Below are 19,567 nucleotides of genomic sequence, written 5' to 3' on the forward strand. Positions count from 1 at the left end.
AAAATGGAGGAATCTGGAAAACATCATGCTGAGTGAAATAAGCCAGTCCCAAAGGGACAAATATCATATGTTCTCTCTGATCAGTGACAACTAATCAAGCACTTAAGAGGAAACCTGTTGAAGTGAAATGGACACTATGAGAAACAATGACTTGATTAGCCCTTGTCCTGACTGTCGAGGAACAACTTACTATTTTATTCCTGTCCTGTTTTTGTTCTACTTAATACAATTGGTTGAACTCTGTAATTAACACCAATTATTCTTAGGTGTTTAAATTTAACTGAAGAGTGATCCCTGTTAAATATAAGAGTGGGAATAAGAGGGGGAGGAGATGTACAGTTCAGCACATGCTCAATCGAACTTACCTCTAATGGCAGAGTTAGAAACGTGCCAGGGGATTCCAATTCAATCCCATCACGGTGGCATGTACCAATGCCATTTCACTAATCAAAGTGATCAATTTCAGTCACAACTGATCACAATGATAGGATTAAGAGTCAAAGGGATCACATAAACAAGACTAGTGTCTGCTAATACTAACTGATAGAATCAAAAAGGAGACAATGATCCAACATGGGAAGCAGGATACACAGCAGACTCACAGAATGACAGATGTCCTAAACAGCACTCTGGCCTCAGAATCAGCCCTTAATGTATTCGGATCCAGCTAAAAAGCCCAAGAGAATATTTCAGGCATGGAAAGCCAAGATACTGTAGCAAAAAAAGAAATGACCTAAATGAAAGATCTCTGTGAGTGAGATCCCAATGGAAAAAACGGTCCATCAAAGAAGGAGGTACCTTTCTCTGAAGGGAGGAGAGAACTTCCTCCTTGACTATGACCTTTTCTAAATAAGATCGGAGTTGGCAAACTCAAGAGGCTTCCACAGTCTTGGCAGCTCATGACAAGAGCCTCCAGGTGATTACTGACGTCACAAATAAGAGTGTCAATTGTTAAATCAGCAACAGGAGTCACTGTGCACCTACTCCTCATGTAGGATCTCTGTCCTTAATGTGTTGTACTTTGTGAATTAACGGCATAACTAGTACTCAAACAGTACTTTATACTTTGTGTTTCTGTGGGCGTGCAAACTGTTGAAATCTTTACTTAGTATATACTAAATTGATCTTCTGTATATAAAGATAATTGAAAATGAATCTTGATGTGAATGGAATGGGAGAGGGAGCGGAAGATGGAATGATTGCAGATAGGAGGGAAATTATGGGGGGAAAAAGCCGCTATAATCCAAAAGTTGTACTTTTGAAATTTATATTTATTAAATAAAAGTTAAAAAAAAAGAAAACAAAAGCTTCTATAACTTTAAAGTAAAATGAAGTACCCTAAATAATAAAGATTTAAAAAAAATGTCTTGCAGGAACAAGTTTGGCAATAATATAAAGAAAATCATCCTGCAAAATCGTACCTGTTGTTCCAAGCCTGGAGCACTTCACAGAGACTTTGCTTCTTGGCAATGATGGACTCAAATATTGACTGCAATTGCTGAGGAGTATCTACCGAGGAAGACATGAGCCTTGCTTGCATCTTCTCAATCCAGTTCTTGAACTCACCTTCTTCCATCTACAAGGAAAACAAATTATTTCTGAAACAGTATACAGACATATCCCAAAAAACAACTTCTGACAAGTTAATAATTAATTTTTGGATTTTCTATCAAAGAAATGAATTACCTCTTTTTGTGCAAAGATATCTTCCATTTTTTCCTCCCTTGTTTTGCTAAATGTGTCAGTTTTCAAAGACGCAAGTCTTTCATCAACAGCAAGGTATACCTGTGAAACTCTTAACAACACAAAAAGAGAACACTAAGCACTTCAGAAGGTGGGATCAAACTTTCTTTCTCACATAAACAGGAAAGATGTTACATACAAAACTATAACTGAAATCTTTTCTCTAGTTAAGAATCAGATATAATTCTGTAGAGCAAAAAAAGACCTGAAAAGATATATTTGCACAGTAGGGAGACTACATACAATTTATTGTGCTATATATTTCTTTATAGAGAAAAAAAACTGGAAGACAGGATTTTGAAGGCTGTCACCATCAAGAAATTTTAAATGTTTGATAGATCAATTACACTGACGAATATTTATACAATGTATATATGTATGTATATGATCAAATGGCATCTCATCAATATGTATAATTTTATAAGCTTGTTAAAATTTTTTAAATAAAAAAGTATCTGATGATTCTGAGAAATAAATAAAAATACTTTCTATACTATCTACATTTCTTTTTTTTTTAACACAAGTAAATGGTCTCTGAATTTAAGTCCAGGTGAAAAAGACACCCTCATGATGTCTAGAACACAGGAGTGATCTGAGCTGATTTTTCTGTAACAAGAAAATCTGTGTTCACTGCTAACATATATAACATACAATTAGAAAATTAAAGTTTACATTTTCAAAGAAAGCTAAAAAAATCTTATACTTTTAAATAGCTGTAGATTACAGACAGTACTAAACAAAAAAGGATAATCAAAAAAAAACAAAAACTTACTTTTGAAAGAAGTCCTTCAGATCCTGAAGAAGGGACACTTTTAATGGGGCCTGACGTTTGATGAATATTTTGGGAAGTGGAACACATACTTCAAGAAGCCGAATGGGAGAGTAACTGACAGAAGGAAACACAAGTAACAACAGAAAAAGAATATTTTAATATCTTAAGTAGAGCTACATCATGATGACAAACTAATTCCTTTGAGATATAAGAGAAAATGTAAAAAAAAAAAAAAAAAAAAAAAAAAACTTCTATGAAATGTCACATTAAAATAATTATAGAGGGGCCAGCAGCGAGATGCAGCAGGTTAAGCTGCCACCTGCATCACCAGCATCCTACATGGACACTGGTTCAAGCCCCAGCTGTTCCACTTCCAATCTAGCTCCCTGCTAATGTGACCAGGAAAGCAGAGGAACATGGCCCAAGTGCTTGGGCCCCTGCATCCATGTGCAGCCATTTGGGGAGTGAACCTGTGGATGGAAGATCTCTCTATATAACTCTGTCTTTCAAATAAATAAAATCTTTTTTTTTAAACTTTGCACTGCTTGCTGTGGTGGTTTTTTTGTTTGTTTGTTTGTTTTTTAAGATTTACTTATTTGTTTGAAAGAGTTATTGAGAAGAGGCAGAGGCATAGAGAGATCTTCCATGTGCTGTTTCATTCCCCAAATGGCCACAATAGCCAGGGCTGAATTAGGGGGAAGCCAGAAGACTGAAAATCCACCCAACTCTCAGGGGATCCAAGGACTTGCGCCACCTTCTACTGTTTTTCCAGGCACATTAACAAGGATTTAGATCAGAAGCAGAGCAGCAGAGACTTGAACTGGCACCCATACAGAATGCCAGCATTGCAGGCAGCAGCTTTTCCTGCTATGCCACAGCGCTGCCCCCATAAATAAAACCTTAAAACACACACACACACATATGCACATTTAGAAAGATAGTAAAGATAGTTTCCAACCATTATAAACACCCTCCCTCGTTAGGGAGGATTTTACTTTATCTTTTCACTGCACTATGGCGCAACCATTTATCCCTTGAAGGCTATCTCTATCTGTTTTAAAAACAAAAATGACTTTGATATAGGCCTTCCCTGTGAAGAAGGAAAGGAACTCTCTTCTACAATTAGCTTAGACATTAAGTGTTCATTACCTTCCCAGCTCCCAAGAATTTTTCATGAGTCTACTTCCTTTGCACCTGAATGTTTTTGTTGACTACCCAACGCTACACCCCATCGAGGCTTCAGACTCAAACTTAAAACCTGCTCAAAAAAACCAACCAAGCTACACTTAGCGAGTATTTCCTGAGGCTCTACCACATACCAGATGCTGTCACAGGTGTTGACGATATAGCACTAAACAAGGGCCAAAATTTCTGTCCTCTTGATTAAAAAAATAAAAAGATTTAGATAATAACAAAACAAGTCTTTGGGTCAGTATTGTGGTACTTGAATTAAGCGGCTGCCTCCAACACCAGCATCCTAGATGAGCGCTAGTTCGAGTCCTGGCTGCTCCACTTCTGATTTACTTCCCTGCTAATGTGCCTGAGAAAGCAGCAGAGGATGACCTAAGTGGTTGGCCCCCTACACCCACGTGGGAAACCCGGATGGTGTTCAGGGCTCCTTGTTTGGACCTGACACAGAACTAGCCATTGTGGCCATCTGGGGAGCAAAAAAGCAGATGGAAGGTATTTCACCTTCCCTCCCTCTCTCTCTGTAACTCTGGCTTTCAAATAAATAAATAAATATTTAAAACATGTATCAGATGCTAAGTACTGTAGGGAAAAATAAAGCAAGAAGAAGCAATAGGGAGTGCTAGGGCTAAGAGGGTGTCAGGGCAGGGGAAATCTGAACAATAACCTGCAGGGAATAAGGAAACATCAGGCAGATATCTGGAGAAGCAGTTCAAAGAGGTAAGAATTAGCACAAGGCTTGGAACCTACCTGTTCCTGAGGCCCAGTTATGGGGCTGACAAGGTTGCACAGAGTGAGCAAGGGGAAAATAGTAGTAGATGAGAGCAGGCAGGTCTGGGCAGCTGGAACATGCAGAAGCTTACAGGCCAGTAAACAGTTTCTGAATTTTACCCCAGGTAAAAGACACCCATGGACTGTCTAGAGCAGAGGAGTGACCTGAGCTGATTTTTCCTGTAACTGGAAAATCTGTGTTGACTGTTTGTTGGCAACAGGTCACAGGGGGCAAGGACAATCTAAGTTGAAGATAAGAGACTCAGCCCAAAGTACCAGTGATGGAGGTGATGAAGAGTGTTCACATCCTGAACATATTTTGAAAGCAGTGCCTAAGGGCTTTCTCAAATTATTTAATGTCACAATTGGAATTTTTAGTTCTATCAGAAATATGTGATTACTGTTGCTCTAGTTCATGTCTTACCAAAAATTTTGACAGATTTTCAGATGCTAAAACAATGTTAAAGAGTAAGGCTGGGGGCCGGCACCGTGGCTCAGTAAATTAATCCTCCGCCTGCGGTGCTGGCATCCCATATGGGTGCCAGTTCTAGTCCTAGCTGCCCCTCTTCCAATCCAGCTCTCTGCTATAGCCTGGGAAAGCAGAAGATGGCCCAAGTGCTCGGGCCCCCGCACCCACATGGGAGACCTGGAAGAATCTCCTGGCTTCTGGCTTCGGATCGGCACAGTTCCAGTCATTGTGGCCATCTGGGGAGTGAACCAATGGAAGGAAGACCTTTCTCTCTGTCTCCTCTCACTGCCTGTACCTCTAACTCTCAAATAAATAAAATCTTTAAAAAAAAAAAAAGAGTAAGGCTGGTAATAAATGATCAACCAGGGTTCAAATCATGATTTCACCACTTATGTACTCTACAAGTGAACAATTATAATCTCTACAAGTGAGAATAATAATATCTATTTCTTAGGGTAACAGGGAAAGCTGTTGGCAGAGACTGGTTCTGTACATCTGTAAGGACAGAGATGGTGAAAGACGCATACTCAACAAATTAATTCATCTGAGTAATGGTAGAGAAGTTGCAAAGCCTTTGAGGGATTATGTGATCATGTACAAGGTCCCTGTGACTTCTTACCTGAAAGATGCCACCATCTGGTTATAGGAGAAATACTGGTGATAATCATGGTGGATGGAGTGACCACATGGCTCAGCATTGGCTCTCCGAGTATACTGGTACCCGTAAAACCTAAGTTCAAGGTACTTTGCAAATGACATTGACCAGGATTCATTGGAAAGCGCAACAACTGGAGTTACCTGGAATTCAGTAAACATAGTTTAAGTTACATAATTGCTATTGAGAATATCATTTTAAAAAATAAATGTATTTTATTTCCTAATGTAAACCTAAGAAATTCTGACTACAGAAAACTGGGAAAAGAACAAAAAGTTCAAAGGTGTGTATAATTACGGGTAGTAGGGAAGAACAGCATCACCTGTAATCCCAACATCAACATCAATACACTAGCATATGTGTACCTTCTTTCTAAAAGAATACAAATACATGACATAGCAAATAACAGTAAATATATTTGTAAATAAAAACTCCTATAGTCTCACAATATTTTATCATTTCACTGTATTTTATTTTATTATATACAGTTAATTTTCCCATATAAAATATGCTTGTGCAACATTTATTTTTTTCTTTTTTTGAGAGGCAGAGAGAATAAGCGTTCCCAGCCACTGTTCACTCCCAAAATGCCTACAATGCCTGAGACTGAAGTCAAGAGCTGAAACTGATAGCCAAAGCCAAGAGCTTGGTACTTGATCCAGGTCTTCCACGTGGGGTGGAAACAATACAATTACTTGAGACATCTCTGCCACCTCTAAGAGCTTGCATAAGCAGGAAGCTGAAGTTAGATGTGGAGTTGGGTATCAAACCCAGGCATTCCAATATGGGATGAGGGCATCTTAACCAGCATTTTTATCATCAGGCCAAACACCTGTCCCTTTACAACTTTTCAAATGGCCACAAATATCTTATTATATGAACATATTATTTAAACAGTCCATAACGATGTGATTTAAGACTTTGCAAGTTTTTCCTTATTTGATGATGCTATGATAAACATCTTTGCATACCCATACTATATATAATTATTTCCTAGGAATAAATTAATAAATGTAGGAATTGGTAGATCAAAGGAATGAATATTTATATGGTCTTTCATGCTTTCTGCCATACTGTCTTCCAAAGCAGGCATACTTTTTACACAATCTCCAATAGCATTTGAGAAAACCAATTTCCCCATTGTTTAAGATTTATTTATTTATTTGAAAGGCAGAGTTATAGGGAGGCAGTGGCAGAGAGAGAGAGAGAGAGAGAGAGCGAGCTTCCATGCACTGATTCACTCCCAAATGGCTGCAACATACAGAGCTAGGCCGATCCAAAGCCAGAAGCCAAACTATAATCTCAACATATTTTACCACATAAAGCACCTGTATTTTATTTAATGACATAAATTCCTAAACAGAATCTCAAAAAAACAAATATTAAATATTCATAGCACTGGAAGGTAAAATAAATGAATTAATGACTAACAAAAATTCAAAGTAATATAAAGCACCCTCTCACCCCAAAAGAACTATACAAATAAAGAAATAAATAACATGTAATATAGTGGTGGGTATACTTACCTGTTTGCAGATTCTGCACCAGGAATATGTAAGAATTGTATGCTGATATCCAGGTACTGGAGAATCCAACTCCTTCAGTATTATCTGCACACATCCTTGGCCATGGACAAAGCGCCGAATGTGATGCACCATAGGGGTATCACAGAACATACTAGGACACTGATAAGAAGGCCTTTAACAAACAAGAGAGTCCTTCTCATATTAAGTAAGAAACAGAATGCATATAATCAGAACCACTGTCAAGGAAATGTAGCACCCTCTCTGGAGGAACAGTGACAACTGGACAATGTGTACAGGGACTCATGCTGAGCTAACCAGCCAGTCAAGTCTTCAACCACAGACAGCACATCGACAGTTTCTATTTATTAAGCACCTTTTATTTGCCAATTTAAAGGCATCTCATTTTGCCCAACAATATCTTGACATTTCTGGGAATTGTTATTCCCTATAAAGGGAGATGGTAGTGTGGAGCCCCATGGGCTGGCCAGCCATGGGGGTCCCCTTATCAGGGTTTGGTCTGATAGCTGTCGTTGTGTCTTTATTGCAAGGCGGATGTTGCTAGTTTCGGTTAGGGCAATGCTTTCCAGCGGTCAGGACTTTCCAGAGAAGTCGAGCCTGTCTCGTAAACAACAAGATGGCACCAAGGACTGTGCAGTGAGCCTGCCTGCTGCGTGACACTTCATCTGACTGGCCCGAGGACGCGTGCACACCACGTGAACAAGCAGAGGATTGGAGTGTTCCATGCATGGACTAGAACCCGCTTGCGATTGGTTGAATTTTGTATATAAGCTGTGTGCCCAGGAAGGAGGGGGCTTTTTCTCTCTCCTCTCTTCATGCTTTCTCTGTCACTGTTATTTTCTCAATAAAAGTCTACAGAAGACCGATCAGCTGTGACTATCCTCGTTCCTTTGCGGGCAAGGGAACGGCAGGTAGACATTAAATTACTTGCTCTTTGTTATGTAAAGAGCAAGTGATTGCACCAAGGTTGAAAATGAGGTTTAGCTGAGTCCAGCGCCGCCCTTGACTCTCATTTGAATCACCGAAAAACCAGACATCCTAAAAAAGTCTTAAGGGTGGCAGGGTAATGCGATGGACAGGTATAAGGTGTGTATTGGTAAGACATTCCACTCTGAATATAAAGTAGATTATACTCTGATCTATGGTATGAAAATGAGGGCCATATGATGATACTTGAAATCCAAATCATGTTTATGTTTTAGGTTGAAATAATTCTGAGCATTGCAAATGCATCAGTACAATGTTACAATCAGACTTGAAGAATAAGTTCCACTGTTCTACTGCAAGGTACCATGACTAAAACAAACAATAACATAGTTATATTTCAAAAATCCAAAAGAGAAAATTTTGAATGATTTCACCACAAATAAAAGACAAATGTTTTAAGGTGATGGATATACCACTCGCCCTGATCTTTACATAAAATATACAAAAATCAAAATACCATGTTGTGGAAAGCCAAGACACTGTGGCAAAAAAAAAAAAAAAACCTAAATGAAAGATCTCTGTGAGTGAGATCCCAGTGGAAAGAATGGGTCATCAAAGAAGGAGGTACCTTTCTCTGAAGGGAGAACTTCCACTTTGACTATGACCTTGTCTAAATATGATCATAGTTGGTGAACTCAAAAGGCATCCATAGCCTTGGCAACTCATGACAAGAGCCTAGGGTGATTACTGATGCCATAAACAAGAGTGTCAATTTGTTAAGTCAACAACAGGAGTCACTGTGCACTTACTCCTCATGTAGGATCTCTGTCCTTAATGAGCTGTACATTGTGATTTAATGCTATAACTAGCATTCAAACAGTACTTTATACTTTGTGTTTCTGTGTGGGTGCAAACTGTTGAAAGCTTTACTTAATATATGCTAAATTGATCTTCTGTATATAAAGATAATTGAAAATGAATCTTGATGTGAATAGAAGGGAGAGGGAGCGGGAGAGGGGAAGGTTGTAGGTGGGAGGGAAGTTATAGCTGGGGGGGGGGGGGGAGCCATTGTAATCCATAAGCTGTACTTTGGAAATTTATATTCATTAAATAAAAGTTTAAAAAAATACCATGTTGTATTCCACAAATATGTACAATTACAGGTAAATCAAAAATTAAAATTTAAATGCATAATGGAACATAAGAAGGAAATCTTCTCTCACCTGAAACAGTATCTCTCCAAGAATATTCCTAACGTAAGATCATTCTTTCCATAAAATTCCATTGTTACAATCCTAAAAGAAAGCATTTCTTTTTAAAAACAAGAATTACCAAGGGGCTGGTGTTGTGGTACAGCTGGTTAGCCCACCCATCCCATACACAGGTTCAAAATCTGATTGTTCCACTTCCAATTCAGCTCCCTGCTAATGCTCCTGGGAAAGCAGCAGAAGATGGCCCAAGTGCTTGGACCCCTGCCACCCACGTGGGAGAATCTGAAGGTCCTGGCCCCTGGTTTCAGTCTGACACAGCCCTGGCCTTTGCGGCCATTTTGGGAGTAAACCAGCAGATTTAAGATCTCCCTCTCTCTCTCTCTCTGAAACTCTGCCTTCCAAATAAAAATAAATAAATATCAAACAGCAAAGATGCATCACAGACCACATGTTCTGATTACCTATTAAATGTACTTACAATGAGACATTAAGTCAGGTAATATTCACAGAGAATATTGAACAGGTTTTGCTTCATCCAGTAAAAGAAGTTTAGATTAATCACACTGTAGCATCCTTTCCATTTCTGGTCCATTAGTATCTTATGAAACTATTTGTAATTATGCATAAACTGTAATATTAACTACGCAAAACTGATTTAAGAAGAGGTTCTCAGCTTGCTTTACAAAACCTTAAGCCCTGTCAACATAAAATGGACTCTTATCTCCTGCTCTCTAGATCATACTGTTACTGAGACTAGCATGGAGAACAGCAGCTCATATTCTTACTAAAGAGCTAATTCTTTTTTTTTTAATTTCTTTTTTTTTTTTATTTGACAGAGTTAGACAGTGAGAGAGACAGAAAGGTCTTCCTTCTGTTGGTTCACCTCCCAAATGGCTGCCACGGCCAAATGCTACGCCGATCCAAAGCCAGGAGCCAGGTGCTTTTTCCTGGTCTCCCACATGGGTGCAGCACCCAAGCACTTGGGACATCCTCCACCGCCTTCCCGGGACACAGCAGAGAGTTGGACTGGAAGAGGAGCAACCAGGATTAGAACCGGTGCCCATATGGGATGCCGGCACCGAGGCAGAGAATTAACCAAGTGAGCCACGGTGCCGGCCCCAAGAGCTAATTCTAAACTTTATATCTAACTTATAAACACAAATAAGAGAATTTGCCTGAACGCCTTTTGAATCCCACATCTTATCCTTATCCTTGACCAAAGGATTCCATAAACTATGAGCTCCCTCAGCCCCAAGTCTAGCTGATGAAACTCTACTGCTTCTGGAAGAAACTCTGATCTCACTGTTAGAATTGAGTGTAACTAGCATCCAACAATAAAAACATAGAAAATATTTTTTCATAGAAACACTGCTCCAAAAACACCAGAAATGTTACACAGTACTTTTTAAACAAAAGTAAACTATGAGGCCGGCGCCGCAGCTCAATAGGCTAATCCTCCGCCTTGCGGCGCCGGCACACCGGGTTCTAGTCCCGGTTGGGGCGCCGGATTCTTTCCCGGTTGCCCCTCTTCCAGGCCAGCTCTCTGCTGTGGCCAGGGAGTGCAGTGGAGGATGGCCCAGGTGCTTGGGCCCTGCACCCCATGGGAGACCAGGAAAAGCACCTGGCTCCTGCCATCGGATCAGCGCGGTGCGCTGGCTGCAGTGCGCCAGCCGCGGCGGCCATTGGAGGGTGAACCAACGGCAAAGGAAGACCTTTCTCTCTGTCTCTCTCTCTCACTGTCCACTCTGCCTGTCAAAAAAAAATAAAAAAAATTAAAAAAAAAATAAAAAGTAAACTATGTGGGGCCAGCGCTGTGACGCAGTGGGTTGGTCCTCCGCCTGTGGCACCAGCATCCCATGTGGGAGCCGGTTTTAGTCCCAGCTGCTCCTCTTCCAGTCCAGCTCTCTGCTATGGCCTGGGAAAGGAGTGGAAGATGGCCCAAGTCCTTGGGCCCCTGCACCCATTTGGGAGACCTGGAGGCGGCTCCTGGCTCCTGGCTTCCGATCAGCGCAGCTCCGGCCATTGCGGCCATTTGGGGAGTGAAAAAGCGGACAGAGGACCTTTCTCTCTGTCTCTGCTCCTCACTGTCTGTAACTCTAACTTTCAAATAAATAAATAAAATCTTTAAAAAAAAAAAGTAAACTATGTAATATAACAATTTGTGACCATAAATAGAAAAACTAATTTTTAGCTATGTAAAATGTGTTTCTATTTCCAATAATCTACTTAGAATTCAGTTTTAGAATAAAACCCATTATTAAGGCAAAAAGCTCAATGCTTTTATACAAATGCATAAAACACTGTCTAAATCCATACATGTTATCATCAAAATGCTTAGAAACTAGCTTTTGTAGGGCCATCAAAGAAGGATGTACTTTTCTCTGAAGGGAGGAGAGAACATCCACTTTTCTTATGGCCGTGTCCAAATACTGATGGAGTCTATGGTCACAAAAGGCTTCCATAGCCTTGGCAGCCAAAGACAAGAGCTTCAAGTAATCATTGATGTCATAAATAAGAGTGTTGATTGCTAAAGAAACAACAAAAGTCACTGTACACTTACTCCCCATGTAGGACCTCCATCCTTAATGAGTTGTACTATGAGAGTTGACTGCAAATCTTGTTCTCAAATTGTACTCTATATGTTGTATGTGTGTGTGGGTGCAAACTGTTGAAATCTGTGCTTAATATGGAGTTGGTTCTCTGTATATAAAATCAAAGTAAAGGCCGGCGCCACAGCTCAATAGGCTAATCCTCCGCCTTGCGGCGCCGCACACTGGGTTCTAGTACCAGTTTGAGCGCTGGATTCTGTCCCGGTTGCTCCTCTTCCAGGCCAGCTCTCTGCTGTGGCCCGGGAGTGCAGTGGAGGATGGCCCAAGTCCTTGGGCCCTGCACCTGCATGGGAGACCAGGAGAAGTACCTGGCTCCCGGCTTCAGATCAGCGCGGTACGCTGGCCGCAGGGCGCTGGCTGCAGCGGCCATTGGAGGGGGAACCAACGGTAAAGGAAGACCTTTCTCTCTGTCTCTCTCTCCCACTGTCCACTCTGCCTGTCAAAAATAAAAAAAAATAAATAAATAAATAAATAAAATCAAAGTAAAAATGAACCATAATGAAGAAGGGGATAGGAGGAGGAGAGAGAGGAGGGATGGGAGTCGGGCTGGGAGGATAGGTATGGGAGAAAGAATCACTATATTCCTGAAGTTGTACCTATGAAAAATACATTCATTAAATAAAAAGTTAAAAAAATTAATTTTTCTATGTCAACTTTCTCACTTTTTTATGTACATATTTCTCTTTGATCCCTCACATTTTCTCACTCCTTCTTAAGTATTCTCATTGACCTCCACCCACAAATAAATACAAACTTTATATTTACTACACACGTTTAAATAGTTCTATCAGTTCACATATGAACAGCAGTGTGTCATGTATCTAAAAACAGATTTTAAGTTTTAAGTTTCTGGGAATTATTATTAAGTGAAACAGAGTAAGGGGTGAAGAATCTTACCAAGGGCTGACACAAGCACTAGGAGCATTGCTGGACTGGGCAGAGGAACTGCTGAAAAGCACACATAGTCTCTGGTGGTTAGCAGGGTTCAGACAGTCTACCTGCAAGAGGAGAAACATGTAGGCAATTGCAAATCGGAACACACTCCAACCCAGAGCAGGCCTCTAACATGGGACATATTCCACTGTCTTGGTAACACCTCTCAGCATCACTGGAGGGCTGCTGGTGAAGATTTAAAACCACATGAAACTAAATATAAGGAAGAGGTAGAGTTGGGGTCTATAGAAAGACAATCCAAAAAGTCTAAGTTGAATTTCAAAATAGAGAGGATGTCTACATAGCTTGCCTTTTTTATTTTTACAGAATTGCATTGCTACTTTGAAAGAAACTATTAGCTAAATATATTCATGTGAAACAGTCTGAGTTGATGGCTGGATATAATATCAATCTGAGATGTCTGGAAATCTGAATTCTCAGACATTTATTTACCTGTATTTTACACCTCCTTTTTATCAATTGCAAAAGTAACATCTGTTCTCTGTTAAAATTCAAATTGTACACAGGTACATGAAAAAGTTTATGAAAGTCACTCCATCTCCCAAGCTAAGAAGTTTTAATGAACAGTTTAAAAACATTCATTCTTTTTGCTAATGCCCTTGCTCTTTCTCTCTCATGTGTGTGTGTGCACAGACACACACACAAACACATACACACTCAGATACATACATATAAGTGGTTTTGTTTTTATAAAAATAGGACAATGCTACATATATTAAAATATAAGTTGTTTTTCAACACTTAAAAATAGATTAAGGGCTTTATCTAGGTCATTACATGAGATTCAACTGACTCTTTTTACTGCAAATAATGAGAAACAATGATTCGGCCGGCGCCACGGCTCACTAGGCTAATCCTCCGCCTAGCGGCGCCGGCACACCGGGTTCTAGTCCCGGTCGGGGCGCCGGATTCTGTCCCGGTTGCCCCTCTTCCAGGCCAGCTCTCTGCTGTGGCCAGGGAGTGCAGTGGAGGATGGCCCAGGTGCTTGGGCCCTGCACCCCATGGGAGACCAGGAAAAGCACCTGGCTCCTGGCTCCTGCCATCGGATCAGCGCGGTGCGCCGGCCACAGCGCGCCGGCCGCGGCGGCCATTGGAGGGTGAACCAACGGCAAAGGAAGACCTTTCTCTCTGTCTCTCTCTCTCACTGTCCACTCTGCCTGTCAAAAAAAATTTAAAAAAAAGAAAAAAGAAAAAAGAGAAACAATGATTCAATACATCCTTGTGCATACATGAATATTCATACAAAATGCAAACAACCTTACACAAGCATGCTTAATAATTTGTACAGGAGGAAATTTAAAAAAGGATGAGTTATAGAGTCAAAGGTATACACATGTACATGGTAACAGATTTCCCTATCACTCTACAAATATATATTTATAAACATAATTGTATACATTAATATGAAATTTGTGAACACTATCTTCCCACAGCCTCATTAACCATGCATGATTTGTCTATCACTTTCATTTTTGCCGCTCTCACAAATAAAACATCATTAAGCACTACTATTATTTAGCACTTCCTTGACTATCAGTGTAACTGACCTCTTTATGAAGCAACTGCATTGCCTCACCTTAAGATGGATTTGTTCATAAGATGTGTTAGTACTATTATCAACAATGTTCTCATAATTTGTCCTCAATTTCTGTTAAAAAAAAAAAAAAAGGCCAGGGGCCGGCACTGTGGCTCACTTGGTTAATCCTCCACCTGCGCACCGGCATCCCATATGGACACTGGGTTCTAGTCCCAGTTGTTGCTCTTCCAGTCCAGCTCTCTGCTGTGGCCTGGGAAGGCAGTAGAGATGGCCCAAGTGCTTGGGCCCCTGCACCCACATGGGAGACCAGGAGGAAGCTCCTGGCTCCTGGCTCCTGGCTTCGGATCAGCACAGCGCTGGCCATAGCGGCCATTTGACCTCTCTGTCTCTCTCTCACTGTCTATAACTCCGCCTGTCAAAAAAAAAAAAAAAAAAAAAAAGGCCAGGGCCAGCATTGTGTTTTTTGTTTTTTGATTTTTTTTGACAGGCAGATTGGGACAGTGAGAGAAAGACAGAGAGAAAGGTCTTCCTTTTTCCATTGGTTCACCCCCGATGGCCGTTGCAGCCAGCACACCGTGCTGATCCAAAGCCAGGAGCCAGGTGCTTCTCCTGGTCTCCCATGTGGGTGCAGGGCCCAAGGACTTGAGCCATCCTCCACTGCACTCCCGGGCCACAGCAGAGAGCTGGACTGGAAGAGGAGCAACCGGGACAGAATCCAGCGCCCCAACCGGGACTAGAACCCAGGGTACCAGCGCCGCAGGCGGAGAATTAGCCTATTGAGCCGCAGCGCCAGCCAAGGGCTAGCATTGTTACATAGTGGGTAAAGCCTCTGCCTATACCACTGGCATCCCATATGGGTACCAGTTGGAATTCCAGCTGTTCCACTTCTAATCCAGTTCTCTGCTAATGGCCTGGGAAAACCAGTGGAAGATGGTCCAAGTGTTTGGGCCCTGCCACCCACATGGGAGACCCAGATGAAGCTCCTGGCTCCTGAATTCATCCTGGCCCAGCCCTGGCCATGGACATCATCTTGGGAGTGAACCAGCAGATAGAAGATCTCTGTATCTCCCTCCCTCTCTGTAACTTTGACTTTCAAATAAATAAATTAAAAAATCTTTGAAAAATGAGAGAAGAAAAAAGCCAATTGTCACAGTTAAAACAGTATAAAACATTTTCTGTTATACAAATAAATCTAACATTAACATTTTACAAAACACATCTCTTTTTCTATAATAAGCTCCCATCTCTTATTCTCCCTGTCACTACCAACCAAAGGATGGAGGATGCATCAGAGCACATCCAAGTCATACTGACAGAAATTTTTAAGTAGCTTTATGTTTCCTCTTAGATTAGGGCTATTCCTACTTTACTGTGAGTTTATGTAAAAATTCCAAAATCCAGTTTCACAACTTTACAGTCCTCCTTCACACCTATTAAACCAACACATGATTTGGGAGACTCAAAACCAAGAAAAAAGCATAGAAGAAATGTATAAATATGGATGTAATTTGCCATATTTTTTATTCTGCCATAACACAGTTTTCAACCCATTCTAAATTTACTTGAGCATTCAGAAGCGGTGTGCCTCACCTTTGTTGACCATACTGCATCACTTGGGGTCAATCCTCTCTCTTCATCACTCTCGGCTTTGCTTCCTGATTTGCCACTGGAAATACCTGATGCATCCTTGGAATGAGCGAAAGGGTCAGAGTTTTTTTGCTGAATTCTTCCTCCTCGGGCTCGATAATCGGCCAGCATCCTACCTAAGCTCTGACTATCACCCAGATGCTCAGCAATTCTAGTGCTCACTAGCTCATGTGAAGGTAAAACTTGAATAGACTTTGTCTGAATACTTCCATTCATGCCCTGAAGCCCAGAGAGGTCCCTGAGCAGCTGCTTCTTCCTCCTGCTCTCCATTTCTCTGAACTCTTTATTGAGGAGAGGAGACCAGTAGATCTGCTCTGCAAAATAATCGCGGGTAGAACACTTCATCCCCTTTTCAGTTAAAAGGAAGGGTTCACGGAATGTGATTACTGGGGAGATACAGAGGATCACGTCTTTTAATTCCTGTTTAAAGGCCAAAGAGTAAGTCTTTCGTTTATCTTCAGAGGAGGTAACTTCCTCAGTAACATATAATCCAGTGTCATCCTGTAGAGGGTCTCTAAATGTTCTCATTTGGCTTTTGGGATCCTGTAGCTCATCCGTTTGCTGCAATGTCCCCAGCTGCTCACTGTCTACCACATCCTGTGGGTCACCCACGTGAAGCGGCAACAGTGATTCCGGTACGGATTGGAACAGAGCACAGGGGATTCCAGCTGGGCAAGCTGTTGCGCCATACTCTTGATGCTTCAAAGAGGCAACAGCCTGTGGAACACCTTTATTTTCCTGCTCACCCTTCTCAAACACAATCCTTGATTCCAGCAAATTGCTCTCATCGGAGGGCAGAGGCTCAGGAGGGAAGTCGAGATCCTGGGGGAGGGAACTTCCACTGTGCTGCTGCTGTGCAGTTTCCTCGTCCCCCCGTCCCTCGATCAGAGAATGGAATGAAGAGTTTTGCGTCAATGTAGGAGGCATAGCAAATTCATCCATGAGGAAGGAGATCTCAAGCTGAGAATGATAAGCTACACAGACCATAAATATTAGGATCTCCTTAACTCGAGCCAACTCATAATCAGAGCCTCCTCTAAGCTTGATTGTACAGCCCAAGTGTTGTGGACAGCCTTCAAAAAACATCAGAGTTTTGGTTTGTTCTACAAAGAAAAAAACAAAAAGTTAAGAAGGCATAAGTGCCTATCCAGAAGTATAGACAGAAATAATTTACTATCAGGACAAGAGCTGATTAATGTACAATGTAATACTTTATCCATTTTAGTATTTTTTTTGTTCTAGTACCATTGGTTGAACTCTGTAATTAACACACAATTATTCTTAGGTGTTTAAATTTTAACTGAAAAGTGATCCCTCTTAGGAATTTGGAAAACATTATGCTGAGTGAAATAAGCCAATCCCAAAGGGACAAATACCACTTGTTCTCCTTGATAGGTGACAACTAACTGAGCACCAAAAAGGAAACCTGTTAAAGTGAAATGAACACTATGAGAAACGGTGACTTGATCAGCCCTCACCCTGACTGTTGATGAGCAACTTGATATGTTATCCCTCTTAGTATTTTTTTTGTTTGTTCTACTTAATACTTTTGGTTGAATACTGTAATCAATACACAATTCTTCTTAAGTGCTGAAACTTAACTGAAAAGTGATCACTGTTAAATATAAGACTGGGAATAGGAGAGGGAAGAGATGTGCAATTCGGGACATGCTCAAGCTGACTTACCTCAAACGGTAGAGTTAGAAACATACCAGGGGATTCCAATTCAATCCCATCAAGGTGGCATGTACCAATGCCATCTCACTAGTCCCAGTGATCAATTTCTGTTCACAATTGATCATAATGATAGGACTAAGAACCAAAGGGATCACATAAAGAAGACTAGTGTCTGCAAATACTAGCTGATACAATCAAAAAGGGAGAGAACGATCCAACATGGGAAGTGTTGGACCCATAGAATGGCAGATGTCCTAAACAGCACTCTGGCCTCAGAATCAGCCCTTAAGGCATGTGGATCCGGCTGAAAAGCCCATGAGAGTATTTCAGGCATGGAAAGCTAAGACACTCTGGGGGGGGAAAAAAAAAAAACCTAAATGAAAGATCTCCATGAGTGAGATCCCAGTGGAAAGAACGGGTCATCAAAGAAGGAGGTACCTTTCTCTGAAGGGAGGAGAGAACTTCCACTTTGACCATGGCCTTGTCTAAAATTATCAGAGTCAGTGAACTCAGGGGGCTTCCATAGCCTTGGCAGCTCATGACAAGAGCCTAGGTTGATTACTGATGCCATAAACAAGAGTGTCAATTTGTTAAGTCAACAACAGGAGTCACTGTGCACTTACTCCTCATGTAGGATCTCTGTCCTTAGTGTGCTGTACATTGAGATTTAATGCTATAACTAGTACTCAAACAGTATTTTTCACTTTATGTTTCTGTGTGGGAGCAAACTGTTGAAATCTTTACTTAATGTATGCTAAACTGATCTTCTGTATATAAAGAGAAACGAAAATGAATCTTGATGTGAATGGAAGGGGAGAAGGAGTGGGAAAGGGGAGGGTTGCGGGTGGGAGGGACGTTATGGGGGGGGAGCCATTGTAATCCATAAGCTGTACTTTGGAAATCTATATTCATTAAATAAAAGTTAAAAAAAAAAAGAAATAATTTACTATCTTAATATAAACAAAACAAGAATCCTTGCATGAATAAGATCAATTATCATTCTCAATTAACCACTCCTATTAAACATTTCCTACTAAGTAAATACCATAGCACAGAAGAGCTAACTCATTTCCTCAGTTCCCCATCTCAAGTGAATTTATTCCTAAGATTACTCACCATTAGGCAACTGAAATATTTGCATATAAAATTTGTGACAAGTGCCCAGATGTGGTTTCGTAAGCAGCTGGTCCATTGACATTACTAAATCACCTTGGGTCATCCGACTGATTCTTTCTAAAACTTGCTACAATACAGAGAAACATATTACAAAATTAGAGAACAAAAATTTTAGTAAATTTAATTTGAAAAAGTAACAGAAAAAGGTAAAAAATGAAACTCATAATGAATTCTTTAATTTTAATACTTACAGAACAAAATTTTTGAACTCTAGATTAATCTACACTTAATTGCTAAATTATCACTATATGCCTACTAAAACAAAACATAATCATATTAAATTATCAAGAAGCATTTAAGCAATAAGCATTAGTACAAAATTTTGTAGAAAAAAAAAATCTCCCCATAATTAAGTCTTCAATCTATAAAGGGCAAATTTTTTTAAGGGACAGAATATTCTCTGCTTCTGTTACAATTTACCAATAAAAATAAAGGATCAGTAAAAATCTACTGATTAACTAATGTCCACTTTCACTTTGGTCATGTAAACAACTATTTAGGGGTTATATCAAACATACTTTCTTCTGATATGGAAGTCTTCAATCTTAAATAATGAAAAAGTTATCATTCCTTCTCTCCCACTTTCAATATATATGATGCAACAAAGAAATAAAGGATCCTGTATATGCACAACACATCATACAAATCTATCAGCTGTGAATTTAAATGGTATAAAAATAAAAAATA

The 19,567-nt window shown here is 40.4% G+C and overlaps 1 protein-coding gene across 16 annotated transcripts in view; it reads right to left on the bottom strand.

Moving 5' to 3' along the window:
- The window catches only part of PIKFYVE (phosphoinositide kinase, FYVE-type zinc finger containing), a 101,827-nt gene that overhangs the window by 27,816 nt on the left and 54,444 nt on the right, over positions 1-19,567 (bottom strand). For all 16 annotated transcript variants that reach the window (XM_070070286.1, XM_070070287.1, XM_070070283.1 and 13 more), the window contains 9 exons: positions 18,821-18,947; positions 15,971-17,130; positions 12,787-12,887; positions 9,293-9,364; positions 7,125-7,296; positions 5,563-5,741; positions 2,516-2,629; positions 1,687-1,795; positions 1,422-1,576 (listed from right to left, as the gene is read on the bottom strand). In XM_070070286.1, coding sequence (XP_069926387.1) covers positions 1,422-1,576; positions 1,687-1,795; positions 2,516-2,629; positions 5,563-5,741; positions 7,125-7,296; positions 9,293-9,364; positions 12,787-12,887; positions 15,971-17,130; positions 18,821-18,947 — 2,189 coding nt within the window. The remainder of the gene's footprint in view (positions 1-1,421; positions 1,577-1,686; positions 1,796-2,515; positions 2,630-5,562; positions 5,742-7,124; positions 7,297-9,292; positions 9,365-12,786; positions 12,888-15,970; positions 17,131-18,820; positions 18,948-19,567) is intronic.

This window comes from Oryctolagus cuniculus, chromosome 3, assembly GCF_964237555.1.
Source record: "Oryctolagus cuniculus chromosome 3, mOryCun1.1, whole genome shotgun sequence".
Taxonomy (NCBI): Eukaryota; Metazoa; Chordata; class Mammalia; order Lagomorpha; family Leporidae; genus Oryctolagus; species Oryctolagus cuniculus.